This window comes from Ciona robusta, chromosome 11 (assembly GCF_009617815.1).
Source record: "Ciona robusta chromosome 11, ASM961781v2".
Classification (NCBI taxonomy): Eukaryota; Metazoa; Chordata; class Ascidiacea; order Phlebobranchia; family Cionidae; genus Ciona; species Ciona robusta.
In genome coordinates, this window is record NC_143245.1 from 4,368,532 (window position 1) to 4,391,746 (window position 23,215).

General features: G+C 34.9%; 6 protein-coding genes across 8 annotated transcripts in view; 4 read left to right on the forward strand and 2 right to left on the reverse strand.

The window, feature by feature from the left end:
* Positions 1–3,629, forward strand: part of LOC149728212 (cytoglobin-1-like) — a 51,307-nt gene extending 47,678 nt beyond the window's left edge. For both annotated transcript variants that reach the window (XM_089888443.1, XM_089888442.1), the window contains 4 exons: positions 1,011–1,186; positions 1,441–1,560; positions 1,690–1,810; positions 2,790–3,629. In XM_089888443.1, the coding sequence (XP_089744569.1) occupies positions 1,089–1,186; positions 1,441–1,560; positions 1,690–1,810; positions 2,790–2,921 (471 nt within the window). In that variant the 5' untranslated portion in view covers positions 1,011–1,088 and the 3' untranslated portion in view covers positions 2,922–3,629. The remainder of the gene's footprint in view (positions 1–1,010; positions 1,187–1,440; positions 1,561–1,689; positions 1,811–2,789) is intronic.
* Positions 3,627–5,484, forward strand: LOC149728218 (cytoglobin-1-like). The gene is made up of 3 exons (XM_089888441.1): positions 3,627–3,767; positions 4,510–4,629; positions 4,933–5,484. Exons 1-3 carry the CDS (start codon positions 3,670–3,672, stop codon positions 5,192–5,194), a joined length of 480 nt encoding a protein of 159 aa, XP_089744567.1. The 5' UTR covers positions 3,627–3,669; the 3' UTR covers positions 5,195–5,484.
* Positions 5,485–9,438: 3,954 nt separating this feature from the next.
* Positions 9,439–19,415, forward strand: LOC149728219 (uncharacterized). The gene is made up of 3 exons (XM_089888567.1): positions 9,439–10,101; positions 11,719–15,560; positions 16,224–19,415. The coding sequence occupies exon 1, from the start codon at positions 9,515–9,517 to the stop codon at positions 10,094–10,096; it is 582 nt and encodes a 193-aa protein (XP_089744693.1). The 5' UTR covers positions 9,439–9,514; the 3' UTR covers positions 10,097–10,101; positions 11,719–15,560; positions 16,224–19,415.
* On the reverse strand, positions 12,064–16,398 carry LOC149728220 (uncharacterized). The gene is made up of 5 exons (XM_089888548.1): positions 16,213–16,398; positions 15,189–15,545; positions 14,526–14,618; positions 13,799–13,996; positions 12,064–13,459 (listed from the first exon to the last, which is right to left on the reverse strand). Exons 1-5 carry the CDS (start codon positions 16,357–16,359, stop codon positions 12,656–12,658), a joined length of 1,599 nt encoding a protein of 532 aa, XP_089744674.1. The 5' UTR covers positions 16,360–16,398; the 3' UTR covers positions 12,064–12,655.
* LOC149728221 (uncharacterized) lies at positions 15,391–23,081 on the forward strand. 2 transcript variants are annotated; one of them, XM_089888569.1, is made up of 4 exons: positions 15,391–15,560; positions 22,169–22,309; positions 22,551–22,649; positions 22,935–23,081. In XM_089888569.1, the coding sequence occupies exons 2-4, from the start codon at positions 22,233–22,235 to the stop codon at positions 23,005–23,007; spliced, it is 249 nt and encodes an 82-aa protein (XP_089744695.1). In that variant the 5' UTR covers positions 15,391–15,560; positions 22,169–22,232; the 3' UTR covers positions 23,008–23,081. The 2 variants fall into 2 exon arrangements, with proteins under 2 accessions (XP_089744695.1, XP_089744694.1); XM_089888568.1 differs by lacking the exon at positions 15,391–15,560 and having other exon boundaries at positions 22,055–22,309.
* LOC149728222 (uncharacterized) lies at positions 17,282–20,800 on the reverse strand. Its single transcript, XM_089888549.1, has 7 exons — positions 20,647–20,800; positions 20,072–20,323; positions 19,802–19,934; positions 19,052–19,659; positions 18,713–18,867; positions 18,162–18,317; positions 17,282–17,639 (listed from the first exon to the last, which is right to left on the reverse strand). The coding sequence occupies exons 1-7, from the start codon at positions 20,714–20,716 to the stop codon at positions 17,481–17,483; spliced, it is 1,533 nt and encodes a 510-aa protein (XP_089744675.1). The 5' UTR covers positions 20,717–20,800; the 3' UTR covers positions 17,282–17,480.
* Positions 23,082–23,215: the final 134 nt, after the last annotated feature.

Genomic DNA, 23,215 nt, shown 5'->3' on the forward strand with positions numbered 1-23,215 from the left:
TTTATCTGTCAGCTGTTAAAGTTCAAAAAGGAGTAAAGACAGTCTTTAATTTTTGTTGATAAGCTATACCAGTAGCACGGAACTGTCTGGCCCAACCGTGACATACTTATGTAAAGATTAGCAGTTACGTTAACTATTGTAGTTAACATGTTATTTGAGAACAGTTTAATAAAAAAATGACTCTTTTCAAGTTTTAGCATTCGGATGCTGAAAATGCATTAAGTGTTGGTAACATAGACTGCTGTTTATGGTAAAGTGAATCACATTTCATGTCGAATGTGGCAAATAAGCATGGCCCTTTAAACAAAAAAATCGTAAAGTGTATGAAAACCGTGAAGTGTAATTTATCTTAACGAGGCTGTATTTGGAGAAACTGTTTTAGTTTAAAAACACCCCTTCGGAAATCCTTGCAGTCTCGATTTTAATTAAGCTCGCTTGGTTAGATGTTTAAACCGTAAATTAAGCTTGTGCGATTCTATATTTAAAACTGCTTCGTTATTTTTGATCGATTGCACAAAATAGGTTGTGGTTAAATTGAAACATCGCATAACCGTCTCATTGTATTTTTTAATTTATAAATTTCAAATTAATTGATTTTTAAAAAACATTCGTTTGCAAAAAAAAATCAATGGTTTCAACATTAGGTCATGATGTTAATTGTGGACACGGCCAGAAACAGATATTATACTGTGGAGTAAGTTGGACTTCTTTAGCACATGAAATCCTGATCGATTTTTAAACATTTAACAACGGTCTATGAGAGTCGTGAGGATACGTTTTATAATTCTTTGAATGTTCTTTGTTGACTACCAAAGTGTACAATAAAATATAATGAAAAGATGTTCCATCTTCCCCCACCCTACTATATAAATAAAATGTATATATGATTAAACTGCCAGGGAGTACTGTAGTTCTATAATATAAATATTACATCCAACAAGATTTTTAATTAAGTTTGGAATATATAAACCCCAGGAAGTACAGAATATTAATAGTTGTTTATCTGGCAGGTAAATTCACGAAAAAAAGTTGCTTAGTTTTATACTGCGTTTGATCTTCGACGAAACTCAGTCATTTATTGTCACGCCATGCCGTTTACCGATGAAGAATTGAAATTGCTTCGAAACTCGTGGGATGAGGTTAAAAAACTTGGGATGAAAGAAGTCGGCCTTCATATATTTACCGGGTAAACTGTCTTTGTGAAGTTTATGATTTCTATATTCTGGACGTATAGGTCCATTTACAGTTTATACGGATTCGATTTGTTGTCTGAAAATTAATAATTCTGCAACTGTTGCCATGGTTATACCAAAGGTTCGACAAATGATAAATTAATTGTTGTATTTTTTTCTTATAAAATCTGTCACAACCTTTTCCAATTAACCCGTCCCTGAAACCAATTAGATTTTTATAATATATATAATATGCACGTTTATCTAGATTGCTGAATGCAGCACCAAGCTTAAGAACTTTGTTTTACACAATTGATTTACCCGATGAAGAGGAATTGACCATTGATGTAATGAGAGAGAATAAAAAAGTTGTCGCCCACGCTACAAGGTGCGTAAAACTTTGAAAGTGCAAGTCCTTTTTTTTCTGAATTGCTTAATGCAAAATATAGATTTGATAATTAGCATGTTAACAATTAAGCAGCGTGTCGTCTAATTTTCTATTTTTTTCGTTCATTAGGATTGCGAATGCGATTTCAAAATTTATCAAATTTCTGGATCAACCAGAGGAGCTTGAAAAGCTGTTGACTTCACTTGGAGAAAGCCATGCTCGTAGACAAGTCGACCCAGAGAGTTTTGAGGTAGGCTATAACGAATAATGCTATATACAAAAAAATATAGATTTTTTTCATTGAAAGACAGGCACGGGCGTCTTCTTATCTACACACGACAGCTCGCTTGCGCGTCGATTGATGTTATTTTACAAGGTCCGTTTTAGTTTCCTATAATAATGCTAAATCATTTGAAATTTGTACAGCAAACGTTCATAAATTTTAACATGGGTGGTTCAAATTCAATTATTCATTTATAAAACAACATTAGTGTAAACGATTTTCTACCCCGTCATGCGCTCGGATATTTCAAATATGCTGTTGGTGAGGTGTAATTACTATATATGTTTGGGGTTGTTGAAAGTTTATTTATTTTCCTGCCCTTCTAACCGCTTTTTATTTGCCCTGTATCACCCTACACTTGTGTAACTTAATGAAAGTTTACTTAGTTTCATTAACTTGTCAACATCATTCAAGTATTTCGGGTTGAGTGATTTTCAATGAAAAGTAACACCTTAGCAGTCTTGCCTTTATTTGAACTGTGTTCACGCGTGTCTAACTGCACGCATTCTATGTGAAAAAATCCATAGATGTGGCTGCGACGTTGGTCTTTACTATTGTGTGGTATATATTTGATGTGGCTATACGGACGTCATATTAAAATAGGAAGCTTATTTTAACGCTCAGTTTTAATATGGAGAATTCAGAATACACGTAAACAACGTTTAAAATACCAAATTTTTACACCTTTTTCTAACTATACCAGCATTATACACTGTTTATAGGTTTATCGAAGATATTGGTTTCGTATTTATAAGCTATACCTACTGTTTGCAGGAACATATATAGCTGTAGTCACGTTTAGCAAAATTCAAAGTAAAAAACTACTAATAAATATACATAAAAAATGGCACCATTAAATAAAACAAAAAATGGCACAACAATTAAGTTAAATATATCGTTGACATTTCTAAGCTTTCGTATACATACGCTTTTTTTTTTCTCACAGTACGTTGCACCAGTGATACTCTCAGTGATTGGGGGGCATCTGAAGTTACCTTCTAACTCACCCACACTACAAGCTTGGGTGAAAGCTTACGGAGTTTTGCGTAATGGAATCGTATCTGCGATGGAGGCTTAGAAAGAACCTTCCTACCCAACTCAACCTCATAACAGAGTTTGCACTTTGTTAAACTTTGTTTTCGTAGTTTTAAATATGTAGCGCAACACACATGGTAGTTAAAACATAGCACTGTGGGGTAAGATGGGACACCTCTATAGTACATATTATCCAAATATCCTGAACATGTTTTAAATAATTAACAGCGGTCTATGAAATTCGGGAAAAACGGTTTTTATAATTATTTAAGCGTTCTTTGTTTACTACCATATGGGACGGGAAAATACAACGAAAAGGTGTCCCATCATGCCCCACCCTACTATATGTGTTTATTGCGGTGTTATTTACTCATGCGTTACATTTTTTAAACAATCTTTTTTTCTGCGCCTAACTCATCAGACCTACACCGTTTATCAAGCACATTTATAACAAATTGTAACTTGTTATTTACACAATTGTCGTTTAACTTCTTAAGATTTTTCAGCCTTTGTATATATCGTACTAACACGCCGTTCTAATGCTCATATAAAACAAAATTGGGTACTGCTTACATGAAATTTGTTTTTGTGCCTTATACTATTCAGCAGGCTACGATTTTATTATCTTTATAATTTAGTTAAAGTTGAATACACAACGTTTCTCTCTCAAATATTAATCGTTTTTCTCAAGACTTTAGTTTTTTGACTAACGCATTGTAACCTACTATTCGTGTTTTTTTTATCTTCTAGATCTTATTACATAGGGTAGGGTTAAATAGAAATCTTATAAAATGGGATTAACTACAGAAGAGATTGAACTTCTCCGTTCTTCTTGGAACGAAATGAAGACGATTGGAATGAAGGAGCTTGGGTTACTTATTTTCCACAGGTTAGTTTTTTTTATAAATCAATGAATAAACAAAATGTCTCTGTCCTCGCGTGACCGGAAACGACAGTCGTTGTAACAAAGATGTTTTATACATTATGGTCAATATTACACAGTATACTCTATTAAAAGCCGATAAAAAACATTATATGGTATTTATTTAGAACATATATAGTAGGGTGGGGTAAGACGGGACACCTTTTCATTTGGTAGTAAACAAAAAAACATTCAAAGAATTATAAATCGTCTTCTCTGTGCTAAAGGTGTCCCATCTTCTCCCATCCTACTAAATATAGCGACGGCTTACCCGCCTTACATCCGGAATTTCATGTCCCCTGGGTTATAAAACAATAATCGCTATAGACCCCCGCCGTTAATTTTACGTCTTTTTTAAAACATACTTAACATAAAAGATTGAATAACTGTTTTTTTATTTATTCGAGGATTCGTTGAATTATATCGTGTGTGTATTTTACAACATACGTGCAGCTCGGTTTATTACACCGACCAGAGTAATAATGAAGTTTTATTTGCACGGTGGAATCATGAGAATGTTCATACAAAACTGTGTAGAATTGTAGATATATACACAAAGAAATGAAAATCAGTATTGTATTTTTCCCCAACGCCCGAATTCTCTATTGTTATAGTATATCCTTTGTGCAGTATACAAGGAATTCATTATTTATTCTATTATAATACTGTACGTGATTTTGGTTAAAATATAATATTCCACACGTCACAGATTGTTCAGTGATGTGCCAAGAATAAGGAAAATGTTCTATAACCTTGAACTGCCTGATGACGAAACATTGACGCTGGAGGCGATGCGGAGCAACCAGAAAATGTCTCGGCATGCGACCAGGTTATTTACTGAAGATTTAGGTTGCGTGTACAATTTTTTCCTATAATTCAACGCTAATATTTCAAATCTCCATTATCAACCGGCCGTATATATGGATTGGTGGCTGTTGAGATTAGGGGATATATGGTGTAATGATATGGATTATATTTAGATGGTATTGCTTTGAAGCTGTAGGAAAATAGGACTTACAATTTCGAAGTTCTGCAGAATTGTATATACTTTTATACTATATTATGGTAATACAGATTTTTGCTTGAGTATAGCATTTTATTTAATATATACATGTTTTTGAATTCGTTTTAGGATTGCCACTTCCATTTCCACGTATCTTAAACTTGTGGATCAACCAGAAGAACTGAAAACTTTTCTCAACGGTTTAGGAGAACTACACGCTGGTCATAATGTGGAGCCAGAAGACTTTGAGTATCTTGCGCCCGTCATGCTAGCTGTTATAGGGGGGCAACTGAATTTGAACAGCAACTCAGCAATTTTACAGGCGTGGGTTAAAGCATATGGGGTGTTAAGGAATGGTATTGTTAGGGGTATGTACGCATACAAAGGGTAAACATTTACAACCAATCCGTCAGTTTTACCGTTAAGTTATTACCTTTCGTTTAGAGACAGCTTTATTGATTTAGAATTCTAATTATACTTTTGGAGCCTTTACTATAAGTATGCACTTCAGGTTAGTTTTTACTGGTTTATAAAATAGCGCAGTCGCACATGGCACAGCACCGCAACGTCGATTATTAAAATCCTTTTTTTTTATAATAATCGACTTTCGTATAACGCTTGCACATTCGCATTGATTATTATACTAATGTATTAAAAAAATAAATACTCAAAATTGTAAAATATGGTTATTTTTGTATGTCTAGATTCCAGAGCTAAGTATTCGCCCCCTCTGGATAAAAATATACTCATTACTAGCAGTTTTTGACAAATAGGAGGATACATCCTTTATGTTTACTTGTAATTTGCCAGTAATTAAAGAAATTGAGTAGAGTAATTAAAAAAACTTCGAAAGCAGGACTTTACAATGCTTCAGGTAATGCGAAACTATCAACAACAGGCACAAACAGTCACAATTATAGCAGGATGGGGAAAGACGGGACACGATTTCATTCTATTTTCTTGCCCCATTTGGAAGTAAAGCAAGCAAACGCAATGAATTTTAAAACCGTATTCTCACCACTTCAACAGACCGTTGTTAATTGTTTAAACACGTTTCGGATATTTGGAAATTATGTGCTTTATGTGTCCTATCTTTCCCCATCCTCTACTTTACATACCAGGGTTGCAAACTGTTCGCACAGAAGTTCTTAAAAGAAGTTGTTGTTAACTGTTTAAATAAAAAATACGTTTTAATCCAAACACAGTTTGGAAAATCGTTATCGTTGTTTTTTTTTGTGTTGGTTAGTCTGGTTACAGCAAATTAAGAAATATTATAATTAGTTACAGTGGTTAGGCTAATTTAAATTAAACGGGTCCTGGGTTTAACAAATAGAAAATTATTACAGAAACCAAAGAAAAAAAGTAAATGTTTGCACTAGACCTGCTGTGTTTTAAATCCAAAAACAGCGTGTGGTAAAACTTTAAAGGCTGTAGTTAAAACATCTCAGGAAACTAGTTATAAACTTTTTAGTTTACTTGATACAATTCCTAGCGTATGGGGGTACTTAATACAATTTCTAGCACTTTAACCCAATAGTATACGTAACTTTATGCGTGCCTTGCGTGGTGTAAACTGTTAGCAAAGAGAAAAAAAAGGAAAAATCCACAACTTAATAAAGCTAAATTTGATACGTGCATGTGAATTCGTAAGTGGTTACGACGTGTATGATATAAAATCGTAGTATACCGACTGTGGTTTTCCGCCAAACCAGAATGAATAAGTTATACCATTTACCCACTACTGACTTCTAGCGGTTCTATTTATTTTTATTTTATAACGCTAGAATTGCTGCAGGTTATACTTTTATTAAGAACCATGTCAATTTTCGAAAAACGGTATTCAAAGATTATGTCGGTAATTAAAAACACTTCGGAAAAAACATATAAACCTTTTGATATATCGCAACCATTGTCATCAGCGTCCGTTTCCTATGCAAGACACTTTAACGGTCACTGCCACAACTCAGTGGCCAGTAATAGGTTTTTTAAAATTGTCAGCTATACAAAAACAAAGCAAAAACTCAATCACGAACAAAGTTACATATAGTAGGGTGGGGGAAGATGGGATACCTTTAGCACGTGATATATAAATATCCTGATCGTGTTTTAATCAACTAACAACGGTCCATAGAAGTTTTCTCATTCTTTAAAGTATCTTTGTTTACTACCAACTGCTCGCGACAAGAAAATAGAATGCAGAGATGTCCCATCTTCACCCACACTACTATATGTCATGACTCGTTTGGAGGGAGAAGGTGTATGAAACAGAACAGCATCCGGGGAATAACGACGGTAGTTTTCCGCGGATAAATAAGTTACAATCATTTTATAAATTTCAAATTCTAACACTAGGAGCGCTGCAGATCAATTTTATAAATGCTGTTTAATGAATGAATAAATGGGGAGGCAGCGACAGTTGTATAACACTTTTTTTGTTTTATACACCTCATTTCCAGTTACAAGTTATACCATATATAGGAACTTTGTAGTTAATTATTTTTAAGAGATTTAAATGTTTTAAATTATTGCTTTTAATTTAGGCCGTAGAGAACCATGGGATTTGGCCGCGTGGCAAAGCATCATGGTTGTTTTATTCTCATGATCCAACAAACAGTATTTTTATGGTTCAAGGAAATGCGCGGCAAATACGTCTTATAAAATTAGTTATGTTTTGAGTTTTTAGGCAGTATGTGCTTAAGGGTCCCGCCTTCCCCACTCTCTATAGTATGGGTAGGAGAAGTGACACACTTCGTCAGACTTTTTTTAAATTTTGCACTTGGTAATATTGGACAATATGTGCTTAAGTGTCCCCGTCTTTCCCCACTGTTATATCACAAAAATGATTACAGTTGTATTATATTGAATAAAACTATAAAACATTCAAAAATTATTAATTTATGTAATACTTTTTGTTTGATTTCAATTATCGTTACTGCAATATGCAAAATAAATTGGCGAAACGGATTTGTTGATATTACTTTATATGTAGATCGTGTGTTTCATGCACGCAAAACGTGCAGCAATACTAAAACACGCATGTCATGCAATTATTCATAACCAGTAACTGAATAAATACGTTTGTTATCCGCCATTGAACATCAGACAACGTTAAAAAGGTTGGTTGTACGGACAAAGATTTTGTCTCAGTGTTTTTTCATCAACTGGAAAAGCACCGGTTTAGTTTAGAACTGGCGTTGTAACTCAATGTATGTTGCCTGCGGCTGAATTGCTTTTACGTTGTACTATATTATTGTGACATAGTGACAGTCGAGACAATTGAATGAAATGCGATATTCCAAAATACAGAAATCAAATTTGACAGCCAGTTAATCTGAAACCGGAGCTATCTTGGCCAAAACCGCCTTGAAGAGAGTTTATAGTCTTACATCCTGGTTCAGTACAAGCAAGGTACAGGTAAAATCAGTCGAGCGTTCCATGCTTTTGTTGTCGGTGTGCCTCAAATAAAGGCGAGGCCACAAACTGTTTTATATCAGGTATATAAGGTGTCGACATACCCTATGTTTAGGCAACGGTTGAGTAAATACTTTGTGTTTTGTACCATACGTATTAACAGGATACTACATACGTTTTTGTAGCCTATATAGTACAGTTACAAAAGGGAAGCTGAATAGAGAAACACGTTAGCTCAGTTACAAAACCGGATATAAAATATCGTGTGAATAATGAACATAGTCATATAACTATTCAGTTGATTATTTTTTATATTAATGGATATTCAGATGGTTTGTTTATTTTTTTAATAATGAGTATTCAAAGTGAAACAGGTTTGTACTTTGTATGCTAATCAATGTACTTCACTATCCTGTTTATAAAATTCTGATGTATAACATAGTGGAATAAATACGTAAATATATTTCACAACCTCTTAATTTTCTAGCCCGAGATACCTTGTACTTGACGGCTGCTGAATTATACATGCAAACGCTGGCGTAAAAAGACAGCAGTCTGGTATATGAATGCGAATGCCTGCTGTACATAGTTTAGGAATAAAAACCCAGGTATATTTAGCACAAAGTTGGATAAGAGTATAGGACACTGCAGACCAAAGTCAGGAGTTCAATACGTTATACGTGGTTAAATTAACAGTTAAATATCCTGTAAAGTGTAAACTATTTCGTTCCTAATAGAAAATGTTATAAACGTGTGAAAATAACCAGGCATGGCGTATTGTTATACGTCATAACAGCTCAACACGTATCCACATTGTGAAATGAATTCTTATGAGTAGAACGGAACCAATGACGTAACATTTGCTTGTGTCATATTGTCATCGTATAGTTTGTTGTTGTAAACAAAAAAGCTGTGAAGCATCAGGGGTATTTGAAGCTAGTGGACTTAAATGACAGACAAATATTTAATGGCTCCAGCAGTAAGAGCCACCGTCAAAGGTGCGCATGTGTGAAGTAAGTTACATTCAAAAAGTTACATTAAAAAAATGTGTGTATCACATACACTTTGAATACGTCATTAACTGTACATAAAGTGTACATTGCAGTATTAACGCGTAAGAGATGTAGAAATACGCATTGCAACGTCACAGCGCACATTTTTTCGTGTTCAGCAAGTCGTGTAGTAAAGCCGCCCAAGTAGTAAATCAAGTTTTAAAAGTTTGTTTTCATTTTAAATTTTATTTTATTGCAGGTGTTGGAAGGTATAGTTATGACTCCAAAATTTGAATAAACTTTTGCAAATGGCGTCGTGTTGCTCTCTAACTAAGCAAAAACCCGACCTAAAGCAATGTATATTAATATTCATTGTTGGCGTGGTGTTTATGTTAGTGGGCGTACCAATGATGATTGCTGGTATTGTTGGCGGTTTTGCAAAATCTGATTTAATCGGGTATATTGGTGGAACTTCTATTTTCTTTGGTATCTTGTTCCTATTTTTATGGTATATGTTGACGATACCTGCTCTTGAAAAGAAGAAAGATAATTGGGAAAATTCTGATAACATTGTGGAAGCTACAAACGTCGAAATAGCGGCGCTTTCCGCAGGAAAAACAATTGGTTTGTCGAATCTTGCATTTGAGCGCGACTTACCAGGTGCAATGAATTCCAGCGATGACGTAATAATGTCGGATGTTTCGACACAATCATCGCAACGTGATTTGCCTGCAGTGAATGCGGATATTGTGATAGAGGAAAACTCTAATAACAGCAACAACCAGTACGCGTTCCAAAATCACGGATATGAACCAGACAATTCTGAAACCGGAATCGTTTCTTCTATTTCCGGAAATATAGTTTCGTACAACGCTGGCCAAGCAACGTAGCGTCGGTAAGTAATAATTTTAACCTAAAGTATATAACGTAAATGTCCCTTTAAAAGTAATTGACATTCAAGATTGTTAAGGTTTAAAACTATAAATTAAGATATCAATGAAATAACCTCTTTGCAATCGGTGTTTAAAGTATATCGCATCTTTCCGTAATTTTACCAATTTTTGTTTGGCTTGCGGCTGAAACCCAGCCGTGTTAGAACAGTGTCATTAGATCTGCATATACTCCTAGCGGGTATTTACGTAAAGTGCGTGCTTGAGAACTGATTTGCATGTATTCTAAACGAGTAAGACCCCTGACTGTATATTGAACTGTAGCCCATTGTTCACAAATCACAAGGTCTATTTATATTTCATAACTATAGCATACGTAGCAACTACATCGACATGTGAAGATAAAATGGCGGCGTCTCGTTTAAATAATTAATTTTTCACTTTTCTAAAATAAGGCAACCAATTTACTCGTCGAAGTGAAAACAAGGGTTCTTTCTCTTGTCACGTGAAACCCTAATGCATAATTTAGTTTTAAATGGAAATTAGCATTTACAATGGGTTCATAGAAGTATACGTATACATTTTTGGCATTATATTCTGACACTACAACGTTAACATTTAGTAAAACCAAAAACACACGCACGATAACAAAAGTTTCAAAGTCATTGAAAAGTGTGTTTTCTATGTCTGCTAATAGTCTGCGTATTTTATCAGAGGTTAAACTGTTTGACGTTTGGTATTTTAAGTGCTATGTATAGACCAACACGGAAACTCCCGAATTATATTTAGTCAGTAGTGGAATTCATAAAAATACGTCATTTCCTATACTGGTCGCCATTGACGATCATGTTTCATGAGAATTTTTCTCGTTCAATAATTTATACGAAACTTTTTGCGATGTAGACATACAGGTTATAATTGAACCACTTTAAGTAAATTTTTACAAAGGTCATGTTGCTTTTTAAAGCGAAAATTCCACCAATTACATACAAAAGTTTCTTTTGTTTGCAAAGTAATTAATGGAAATTACTTTAATTGCTAGATACTGTGATACTCTACGACGTCGCTTATACGTTTTAGCAATTATACAAAACTGTAGTCACGTACGAGTGTTATATAGCTGTATTGTACTGTGTGTAACAAAAGGCAATGAATTATGTTGTTTATATTCAAAGCCAGTACTCATGGCCGCCGTTTGAAAATTACGTATAGGTGTAAAATCGTGTCAAAGAGCTTTGATTTGGGATAAATTACAGAATAATTCATTTGTAAGGGCCATTTTGTTTGTCCAGTTTTGTTGTACACACAGGTACCAAACCAATTACCTGTTTTCTGTCTGTTTTAAGAGTTTGTTATTACAGTACAGCACTATTGAAGTTGTTGTTATATGGGAACTTACTTCGAAAACAGATCGTTAATTTAACAGGCCCGCTAAGCGGAGAACGCGGAATTTATCATGGCCACATAAAACCACGTGTAGTGAAAGGCATTAAGTTCCGTTCGAAACAACAACACAGTTCAACTCTTAAATTCCATTACGAAATACAAGTCGATTAGTTATGTTAATTATTACTTAGTAATGTATACAAACTTAAACATCATTATCTGTTTATTTATAACAGGCAAACCATGCGAACTCTATTGAAACTGCGCAGTGACGTCACGGTCTTTCACATTTTAAAGTTTTGCCTCAAGTTATTTGCGACACATTAGAAGACAGATTGCAAGAAATTTCACCCGTTTCTCTATTGCACAGTTTACCGTTCGTATTTTCAACATATCTACAATGCTTTTTTCATAAAAAAGTTTAGTTTTACCAATTAAACAAAGAGTTAGTATGCTTTGAAGTTTATGAAATGTTTGTAGTTATAGTGCCTTGCGTGTGTCCATTTTATCATTTTTCAAAGTTTCATTTCTCATGCACTAAGTTATATTTTACAATTGTTTCGTTTATTTTTGTTGTGAAGTAATTTAGTTGTAGTAAGCATTTACCGTACTAGCTTTACGCACTTAAACAAATGTATTTAAGAGCCCCTTGGTCACTTATTTGTACCATTAAACTAAAAATGTTTTTGTTGGATATCTTCTTTCTAAACAGTATCACTTTAAATTGAATGCAGTAAAAAACCTTTATTGGGGCCATACAATTCTCGATTAGTACACAAAGCACTTATGTCACGTACTGTCACTCTTTAATAAAGAAAAATTAATTTAATATAATTGGTACAAATTATTTTGAATAAAAATTTGCATGTTGTCGAAAATAGCACTCTTGTAAGCAAACTCAAACACGATAAATTTGTAATTTTATATATATGTAACGCAAGATCGAAAATTGCACACTTATTTAATTCTTACTTGAGTACAAAGTTTTTTAATATCCCTAGTAATAACGTGTTTTGTTGTCACAGCACAAAACGCATTTTGTGTTTACATGGAAAGGAATTGATTCACAGAAAACAACAGTGATTAAATAAACATCTTCAAATAACGGACATTTTTTGCTTCTTATACAAAAATAAATTATTTAACTATTCGGTTCTGCATAGGAGATATATTTTATAAATATTTGGAAATCGGCTTTTGAAACCCTTCTTTGGTTTTGCATGCGTAATAACGTAATAATGCAGCCCCACAAAAGAAAACTATAACAACGAACAACAAAATAGTTAAAAATGTAAAGTTGTATTTTTCCTTACAATCCATTTTTGCTTCTGTGGCAAGCCAGGTAAAGTTTCGTCCTCTGAGTGGGCTTGGTTCATGGCATGTCATTTCGTTCATATTTATTTTTACATTTTCTTTTAAATCCAAAACTGAAGCCGCGAACGCCACTGCTTGGCAGTCGCATGTCCACGGATTGGTCGCTAGGTGGAACACACAGCTTGTCGCAGGGAACTCAGCTGAGCTTGGTCTTGTAAACCACGTTATGTTTGGTGTTTTCAATCGGTTTCGTACCATGTTGACCACTTTTAAAATTTTATTCCTCCCAAAAGTTCCAGTACCCACCTCCGAAATAACGTTGTTCGAAACGTCCAAATTCTCCAAATTGGGAAAGCACCGAAATGAGCCCGTTTTTAAAGTAGACAGCAAGTTTGCACTGATATCGAGTTTTTGTAAGCCGGGAAGCATAGTAATAGGTTCAAATTCCGGCAATATTTGAAGCAAGTTTCCAGAAAGGTAAAGCTCTTGCAAGTTTTTCAAATCATTCCAAGCTTTTGACGTTGCGGGCAAGGATATTAATCGGTTAGAATCGAGTCTAAGGACACGCAACTTGTACAGGCCTTGAAAAGGATATTCATTCTCTTCAGAAATGTAACTCATCATATTATGGCCCAGTTTCAACGTTATAAGTTGATTGCAACCCTGAAATTGGTAAGGGTAAATATAAAGCATTATTTAATGTAAAGCTTCCTATATGTAGTGGGGTGGGGGAAGATGGGACACCTTTAGCACAAAATATATAAATATCCTGATCGTGTTTTAGACATTTAACAACGGTCTATGAAAGTCGCGAGGACAAGGTTTTATAATTCTTTAAATGTTCTTTGTTTACTACAAAAATGTACGAGAACCATATACAAAATGTTACCATCAACATATTTGTTTTTTAAACTGCAGGAGTACTTGCAACCTAGGGGGCTCTTTATTAAAGCCAAAAGGATGTAATAATAAAAACCAAAGTAGCACAGAAAGATCAGTTACCCGGAACACTCCATGTTTTAACGACGTGACCTCATTTCGTGTAAGGTCAAGCAACTTTAAATTGTGAGATATCGTGGTAAATATTCCCGGATCCAACGCAGAAATGCGATTTGCAGTTAAAAACAACTCATCAAGGCGAGTAAAGTGACTGAGTGATCCAGGAGATATCATTCGTATTGAGTTTCTTGACAAGTCCAGCTAAAATGAGGTACGTGTTATAAATGTATAAGAAGGGAACAATATATATATATGTAGGGTGGGGAAGACGGGGCACCTTTAGTACATAATATCCAAATATTCTGATCTTGGTTTAACCAATTAGCAACAGTCCATGGGAGTCGTGGGGATATGGTTTTATATTGCTTTGAATGTTCCTTGTTTACTACCAAATTAGACGAGAAAAAAACAGAACAAAAAGGTGTCCTATTTTCCCCACCCTACTATCCTTTTTTGTGTGTTTTATGACCTTGGTAAATACATTAGGAAAGCGGGAAATTCAAACAGAATAGTATTAAATAGGACTTAGGCAATGCCATACATTTATGTACGCGTTTACATTGTTACATGGGCAATTTTCAAGAACTATTACTCATTGAGGGTTATTTTTTTATGCTCTTATGCTGTTACATGTGATGTTCGATTTTTACTAGTTTTCAATGATTATCTCGTTTTAAACAGTGTAAAAGGCCGAGCGCTAAAACTTTTTGATGATTCACGTTTTTATTACCGTGGATAGTGATGTAAGATGACGAAGCATTCCCGGTGAAAGGATTTTCAGTGAATTTTCCGACAAATTTAGCGATTGTAAATTATCTAAACCCTGAAAAGCATAATAATTAATACAATTTAGCTGCGAAAGATACATGTAAAGAAAACAAAGGCGATTAAAAATTAGCATATCTGTGCTGGTATATATCATAAAAATAATATAAAATATCCGTTGGAAAAGTGATGTCGATTTCTTTTAATAAGGCTATATATACTTTAACACTGTTAAACTCAGACGAAATGCACCATATTATGTAAATTTCACTATTATTATATTTAGTCTGCAAAGGCGGAAGATTACTTATGTCTTATATTGCACACTGTGTAAATATACATCTTACCCGCTTAATCATCCATGCAAATTTGTAAAAAATATTATCAATGACTCTTATTGTATAGTAGGGTGGGGGAAGAAGGGACACTTTATCATTTTTCTCGTCACATCTGGGAGCCAACAAAGAAAGTTCAAAGAATTATAAAATCGCATACTCACGACTCCCTTAGACCGTTGTTAATTGTTTAAAACACGATTAGGATATTAGGATATTCTGTGCTGAAGGTGTCCCATCTTCCCCCACCCTATTATGAATATGACCGATAACTTAAAAAAATGTACTCTTACTTTGAAAGCATCTGCTGCTAACTGATCCAAACCATTACTGGACAAATCGAGGTTATTCAGGCGTGTCAATCCAGTAAACGACTTTGCTCGCATCCACTTTATAGAATTCCCGCCAAGCGAAAGGTCTTGAAGAAAGCGCAGATTTTGTAGCGCTTCGGTGGGAACAAGAGTTATTTGGTTTGAATGCAGTGTTAGAGTAGTGAGTGCTTGCTGTAGGGCCGAGTTTCGAGCACCGAAGGCAAGCGTTGAGATGTCAAAAATCTGATTTTCTGATAAGTCAAGCTTGATGAGACCCAAGTTAGCAGGAATAGAGTTGTCGCTGAGTAATTTTATTCGATTCTTGCTGAGGGATAACTCCTGTGTTGAACATTGGTAAGCGTGTTATTTGGGGTATCCAACCAACGAACATTGATTTTTATGTTGTATTTGTGGTATACTGTACAATAAGATAATATATTAAATGTTGGTTTAGTTTCCAAAACGATAATGCTTTTTTTCAATTTGCATCGCAAGAGCCTCGTATTTAAAATAGAAGTAGGTTTCTTCGTATTTTGCATGCGTATAATTTTTGGAAATGGAACTAGTATGTTGGGGTAAAATGGGACATGTTTTATTTTATTTTTTAGTGAACAAATTAGTGAGCAAATAACAAGAATTATAAATCTGTGTCTTCGCCACTTCTATATAGCGTTGTTAATTTTCTTAAAACACGTTTTTTTCTTAAAACACGTTTTTTAAAAAATAAAATATTTATTCTTTATACAATCTCGCGACAACTTGCCGGTTCGTTACCAATTGTTCAGCTTTAGAAACGACACTTTTTAGTAATTTGTGTTTGGCTGCCAATGTACACACCCCGTTTTTAATGGCTTGTCGGTAGTACTTAGACGCACTGATAATGGCACATATAAGGAGCACTGCTGAGTAATTAAGGCAGAACATTAAACGCATATAATTCTGATGTATATACGCTTGTATAATATATTGGCACATTGCACCACATAGAAGTGCAAAATGAACTTACCGTTATATCAGACGGCAATCCAACAGGAACGCTTTCAAAATCGGCCGCATCGCAAATTGCCAGAAACCTTTTCTCAATACAGCTACAACCAAGCGGACAGGAAGATACAACAGGTAGCAATAAAGTACCAATTAACAGTAGGTACATCCTGTATGATCTTTATTATCGTAGTCGAAGAGATTTATAGGTGTTAGACAGGCTTTTTATAATTGAAACGCAGTTGTTGTATAGTAGGGTGGGAAAGATGGGACACCTTTTTGTTCTATGTTCTCGTCCCATTTGATGGTAAACAAAAAATATTCAAAGAATTATTAAACTCCTAACCTCACGACTTCTATAGTCCGTTGTTAATTGTTTAAAACACGATTAGGATAGTTGGATATTATGTGCTAAAGCGTCCCATCTTCTCCCAGATGTTCAAAACATACATTTTTTTACAACAGTTGCGTATAGATATTTAAAACTATTTTCTACAATTGTAGTAGTTTTACGTCTGTTAAAATGCCAAATACATACTGCCAGAAAGGTTTAAACAAACCAATTCGCGAAAGGAATTTAGACCAGCGTATTAGAAGGCTAATAAACCTTTTACAACAGAATACAGAATACCAACCCCTTCATATATAGGTACCAATACTTGATTTCCACCATTCGTCTATATCTTTTTGTCTTTTATATCATTCATGCTATAAACACTGTACTGAACCAATGTTAATGTTTTATGCAAACAACAACAAACATATAAATACGCAGTTACTAACTAATATAAACACGCATAACGACTAACTTGTACAAGAAATCGCCATTTACCTTCTGCTTCTCTCTTGGCAGTAAAACCCGTGTAGTTGTATCATAATACAAATATCGCCTGGGGGTGAGCTTTTACAGCTATACATAACAATAGAAATCATTTTATATTTATTGCGTCTGTACATATACCACAATAAAGGATGATATTCTATTCTGTATTCTTGTACACCTTGTCGTGTAAAATAGCTATTTTCGATGTTACATCGTAATGCCCTTAAATTTATCCCACTTTTAAAGTCTCTTTTTGTAAAATATATAATTTGTGCAAATTTCGAATTTCGTTTATTTTCGAATAGCGATCTTGTGTTTAACAAATGTACAATAATTGGATTATCCATTTTGTCTATATTGGTTTTGCGGTAGGTAAAAGTACAATTGGCAGCCTAGCTGTTAAAAATACTGAAATATTTAAAACCGCGGGTATATGAAACCAAAGCATTTTCTCAATCGCAATGTTTTTAACCTACGAAAGATTCAGAACATGGGTGATACAATTCCACCTTGAGACTAATGTTGCTGTACCATTTAGTTGGTCTGATTCGAATTATTCTAGCTGTGATTGGTCGCTGGAAATGGTTAGTTACAATTTTGGAACCACCGTTGTTGCCGTTGAATATCTAAAATAGAAATTTCTTGTTATAGAGAAGGGTGGAGGAACTTTTCATTTTGTTTTCTCGTCCCATGTGGTAGTAAACAAAGAAAAATCAAAGAGTTATAAAACTGTATGCTCACGACTCCTATAGGCAGTTCTTATTTTTGTAAAAGATGATTAGGATATTTGGATATGCTAAAAGTGATCTGTCTTCCCAACCTACTATATTCTTTGTATATTGTAACGTGCCTACGACTGTTCGCGTAGTCATGTGACTAACAGGCAACTATTTTTTTAAATATATAAATACCAAATTAACACTATATGGGATATAACCACACCAAAAATGTATCGTTGGTGTGACGACCAAACAGTCATACACGATACACCATTTGTCTGATGGTTATACACTATATACTAATACAGTATACACAAACCAATTGTTTTCATTGGAGAATTGGTTAAAACATGTTAATGCTTACTACTGGCACCAGTATAAGCTTGTCCAAGCATACAGCAAAGCAAAGTTACAAACCAGTCACAATACCTTGTCAACTCCTGTTATTTCTTGGTAAGCAACGAAACCTCTTGTACGACTGTTTTGGTATTCCACCTTGTACTTCGTGACGTAACTCGATGAGAAAAAGTAAGAATAACCTTGTGTCGCAATACTTGTGATTGTTACGTCATCTCCAAGATCAATCTTCGCAATAAGTTAATTATGTATATAAAGCGATACGCTATTTAAACTTAGGCAATTTCGGTCTATGAGGACGCATTATATAAATGAAGTGGTTTACGCCTATATATAGTGGAGTGGGGGGGAGGTGAGACACCTTTGTATTCTATTTTCTCGTCCCATTTGGTAGTAAACAAAAGACATTCAAAGAATTGTAAAACCGTATTCTCACGACTACCATAGACACTTGAAACATTTGGATATTATGTGCTAAAGGTGTCCGATCTTCACCAACAGTACTCAATATATATGTATATATATATATACGTATAATGCTCAACAATAGACCGTGCTGTGCTTGGTGTATGTTGTTCACAGAACCTCAACTGACATGTTCTTAATTATAATTTTGTCCAAACCTCCAAATATTGGTTCAAATCATTCGTTTTTGCCCTCCAACCATATCCATTATTCAAGCGCGCCTTCTCTGGTGTATATGAGGGATAATTTGAACTTGACGAAAATGCTGAATCTGGAATCACTCCAGCTTCGATTCCAACGCTTTCTTCACAAGCTGATAGAAAAAAAAACTTTTTTGTTAAGTACAGTTATATACGTTTTGTTTCGACGCATTGTCTGAACCATTTAAATCGTCATTTACGTAAACTTTTTGACTGTAGTACAAAGAAGTCTATACTTTAAGAAATGATGTTTTAAAATTAAACTGAAACTGTTATAAGGCTTATACTGTTGCTTACCTTTTCTAGGTGTGGTGTATCTTGTCGTTGTTGGGAACGTCGAACGCTCTCGTTTTCTTGTAGAAACTTGTGGCTCTGTTGTTGGGCTTCTTTTTGTCGTTGGTCGCGTGTAGATAATACGTTCTGTCCTTGGTTGGTCTGTTGTACGTGCTCTGGTGCGAGGGTAATATGGTAAAGTTCTAGACCGAGTTGTTGTCCTTCTTTGTCTTCGTGTCGTTGCCCAAAATGTTGGTGCCGATCTTGTTGAAAAATATGTTTCGGTTGTTGGTCCACGTGTTCTATATTGCGATCTAGTAGTGTATCTTTCAGTTGTAGTTCTTTGTGTTGTAGGTATTCTTGTTCTTGAATTTGGGTATCTTGTTGGCTTTGTGCGTGGATAATAGCGTACGGTTTGTGGTCTTGTCGGTCTACGTTGTCTTCTTGTTGTCGTGTGTGGTTCCGTTGTTGTTGTTGTTGCTCTTGTTGTTGTTGCTCCTGTTGTTGTTGGTCTTCTTGTTGTTGTTGCTCTTCTTGTTGTTGTTGTAGCTCTTGTTGTTGTTCTCGGCATAACCGTTGTTGTAGTCGGTCGTCTTGGTCTATAACGGTAGTCTTCTCTTGGCTGCGCTGGTCTGGGAATGAATTTGTTTACTTTAATTTTCTTCACAATATCGCAAAAAAATCAATAATATTTAATAGTGTTAAAATTTTTAGCAGTTTAAAGTTTTGTTTCAGAAAGTTAGGTTTATTTTAAAACAAACCGATTTTCCGAACCTTGAAACATCCCCGGTTGGTGGCCGGTTTACTCTTTGTCGTCTGGGTGGTTCTGGACGCCGTGCCGGCGGTGGGCGCTCTCGATCACGGTCGCGGCTCACTTGATAGTTGCGTACAGCTGCGTGGACTCGCTCTGAAACAACAATTTTACTTCAATTTGAAATGTTTAACATAATAGGAGTTACCTAAATTTGTTAAATACGTTTACTTGCTTATCTGCTAATACAAACTTTAGTATTTTTACGTTAAAATTTGAACATGTTTTCCTACCCAATGATGTAACGTAAAAGTCATAGTTGTCGTTCCCACGAATGCTTGGGTCACTGTTTGATCTTAAAACTTCATCTCCATTTGCTCGACCAAAACACGAACGCGTCTGTCTGTGGTAATCAAACGACAAACAGCGTCCTCTCATGGATAGACATTCCATTGCGCATTGGTCGCTATTGGCGCCAGTGAGCTTGAATACAGTCCTTGCCATCAACATTGTACGAGGCCGGACAGCGAACCAATCCGAATATCCTGTAAACAAATTTAAATAAATCCCGTTAGTGTAATTCAGTACATACAAGTGTAGAATAGAATCCCGTAAAACCAATATGTTTATAAAATATCGCATTAAAGTGGAATATTGAATTTTTAAATATGCTTTAAAATAAAATTTGTATGCGCGCAATTAAAAAAATCGTCCCACTTGGTATTAAAGAAAGAACATTTAGGAAATTATCAAACCGTATCCTCGCGACTTATACCGCCGTTGATTGTATAAAACCCGAGATATTATGTGCCAAAGATGTCCCATCTTACCCCACAGTACTATATACATACATATATATTATACTTACTCATACTTGTTCGTTGGCCCAATGCACTTCCAATTAAGGCAAATAATATCAAGGACCTAGTAGCAGCCATGTTTCTGCAAATAGCTGCTAACTATAATTGAACATATGTTCTGCGAAATAAGGTCATGTTTACAACTAAACTCACTAATTTACATGTCATGTTAATCATGATAAGAATCATGTAATAACATAATTTAAACTAGATCATAACTTCCCAACAGGAACTTCAATATTGTCACTAGTTCTGCTCAAAGTTGCACCATTGCAGCTGCAACAGTTGCTGGTCGTTTATTGGCCATTTTTTGAAAGCGCGAAACTTTTTTATTGAGACTTTCCTACTTTTCGTCCAAAAGTATTTAGACGCGGTGAGAATTTGATATCGTTGTGGGCTTTCGCCGACACTTGGTTTCCTCTCCTCTAATATGCATCAAATAGAATAACTCATGCGCCATGAACCGGTTCAACCCCAAACGCATCAGTTTTAGTCTAATTTACTCTGACAGTTCCGAGAGCGACGTACTATTTAGCTTTTCAAAACGTGCAACGAGTGTACTACCTCAATTAGTATACAAACTATAATATCCAACATGCACTTTATACAAAGTTATTTTTTGCATTATTTAATGACTAACGTGTCCCGAACTGTCGCTGAGGATGCAAGAGACCACCTACTATACGCTTGGATGCTTAATGAGTAAGCTTTCGCTTACTTACAGACCTTAAAATAACATTTTTGCAGCAGTTGTTGAGTTATATACCCCAACGTGAGATAGAATTTCGCAGTTTGTTCTTACATGATCTTCTCACCTAGTTAGCGCCCCACAAATACAGGCGCGGGAATTTTAAACAGTGAAAAGCCCTGTGTTGACTTAATCCATTTACAGCGACTAGAGAAGCGATGATCTAGGGTGCTGACTTGCATTGATAGAAATAAATTGTCTGTCACATTTGGTAAACCTTTTAACGCAACTATATATCACGCGATATTGAATAGTTTTGAGGTGTGCATGGAATACAGTAAGGCCTACGATAAAATGCGCCCAGGTAATGGATATGTTTGTGCACTGCTGTGGAACTTGTACTTGCTTTTCTGATAGTACTTAAATAAATACTGTACTTGTGTTTTATATATCTTAATGTATTGCGTAGGTCATGTTTCGTGTTTGTTTAAAAATTTATGGTCCATTCTCCATACCTATTTACACTTTACAGGATACTGTTGTACGATTTGTGAACTGCGTAAAATCAATTAAAGTTTCGACCTGCCGAGGGGCATCGGTCGTTGGCTCAGTAAATATTATTTAACTGTTTGCTAAGTTGCAACATTTATTTTGATTTTGCCACTTCAGCACAAAAAGAACGCAATACAACACATTGACTAGCAGGGGCAGATGTTGTTATCAGCAATGCGTCATTGTGGACTTTTGTGACGCATCACGGTTTTTGTTTGCTCACATCGAGCGACAAGCACAGCGTTGATTCATACAAAGGCAGTATCTCAAATTTCAATGCCTGTTTACAGATAGCACTCGCTATATAAACCTCAAATCAATTTGCCGAAGGTTACACTGCTTCAGAACTAAAAGATGAAAGTTACATTCGCGTTAGTTTTAGTTGTACTTCTTGCTGCTTCGTCAGTGGATGCACTGCCAAAATGTTTCATGTGAGTTGGTATTTTCTAAGCGTCTTAACATTTGAATTTAAATATGGACAATCTATCAAGGACAGAATGTTGCCAGCTCAAATCTTGTATTATTTTGAAAAAGAGTAAAACATGTTAAATAATTTTTTTTTTTTTAAAACAAATATAGCCTTTACGTAACTGCTGTATTTTTATACCTATGCCTTATGATATTAAAGTAACTCCGTTACTTGTTTATAAACAAGTATATGTTCAATTTTAGACCTTGTCCAAGACACATCAAGCCAGTATGTGGTTCAGACGGTTCAAATTTAGTGTGGTATGCTAATGAATGCGGTATGCGAGTTGCTGCATGTCATTTGTAAGTAAAGTCTGTCATTTTACATTTATTGTAGACAATTTTTGTTTGCGTTTACAGGCAGTTATATACAAGGTTTCTCATAGTTCAAAAAATACTGCTTTAATAAAGATTTTTAAACCATAGTGGTTTTATTAGCACTAATTTAAAATCAAGTGATACAGACCTTAAGTTTGAGAACCTAATGTTTCATATTTCAAACTTGACGATTCTATCCATTATTTTCCCGTTTCACAAATCAAGTGTAGATGAAAAGCAACAAAAAAATATTAAGTTTTATAATTTTAGGGGATCAGCAATCACCAAAGTCAACGAAGCTACATGCAGCTCTGTGAAAAATCCTTTTAATTACAGAAGCTGAAGTTAAAATTACACAGTAATGTTTAAATTGAAATGTATCGAGTAATTTTGTAATAAATTAATTATAGAATATGATTCATGACATTTGTTTACGTTATACCATAGTAGTCAGTGTGGCATGACATATGATCCGGTGTTGTGAAAAATATTATGTGAGTCTCTGAAATACGTTCCTGCATAGACAAATACCAAGAACAAGAAAAACATAG

Coding starts and splice junctions, on each gene's coding strand:
- LOC149728222 (XM_089888549.1), bottom strand. CDS start 20,716: ATGGCTGCTACTAGGTCCTTGATATTATTTGCCTTAATTGGAAGTGCA. Junction 19,935..20,071: donor CTTTTACGTTACATCATTGG/GTAGGAAAACAT, acceptor TTGTTGTTTCAG/AGCGAGTCCACGCAGCTGTA. Junction 18,318..18,712: donor ATTTGAACCAATATTTGGAG/GTTTGGACAAAA, acceptor CTTATTGCGAAG/ATTGATCTTGGAGATGACGT.
- LOC149728219 (XM_089888567.1), top strand. CDS start 9,515: ATGGCGTCGTGTTGCTCTCTAACTAAGCAAAAACCCGACCTAAAGCAA.
- LOC149728220 (XM_089888548.1), bottom strand. CDS start 16,359: ATGTACCTACTGTTAATTGGTACTTTATTGCTACCTGTTGTATCTTCC. Junction 14,619..15,188: donor TAGCAGCAGATGCTTTCAAA/GTAAGAGTACAT, acceptor TATGCTTTTCAG/GGTTTAGATAATTTACAATC. Junction 13,997..14,525: donor ATCTTACATCACTATCCACG/GTAATAAAAACG, acceptor ACCTCATTTTAG/CTGGACTTGTCAAGAAACTC.
- LOC149728218 (XM_089888441.1), top strand. CDS start 3,670: ATGGGATTAACTACAGAAGAGATTGAACTTCTCCGTTCTTCTTGGAAC. Junction 3,768..4,509: donor GGGTTACTTATTTTCCACAG/GTTAGTTTTTTT, acceptor CACACGTCACAG/ATTGTTCAGTGATGTGCCAA. Junction 4,630..4,932: donor ATGTCTCGGCATGCGACCAG/GTTATTTACTGA, acceptor AATTCGTTTTAG/GATTGCCACTTCCATTTCCA.
- LOC149728221 (XM_089888569.1), top strand. CDS start 22,233: ATGAAAGTTACATTCGCGTTAGTTTTAGTTGTACTTCTTGCTGCTTCG. Junction 22,310..22,550: donor GCACTGCCAAAATGTTTCAT/GTGAGTTGGTAT, acceptor GTTCAATTTTAG/ACCTTGTCCAAGACACATCA. Junction 22,650..22,934: donor CGAGTTGCTGCATGTCATTT/GTAAGTAAAGTC, acceptor TTATAATTTTAG/GGGATCAGCAATCACCAAAG.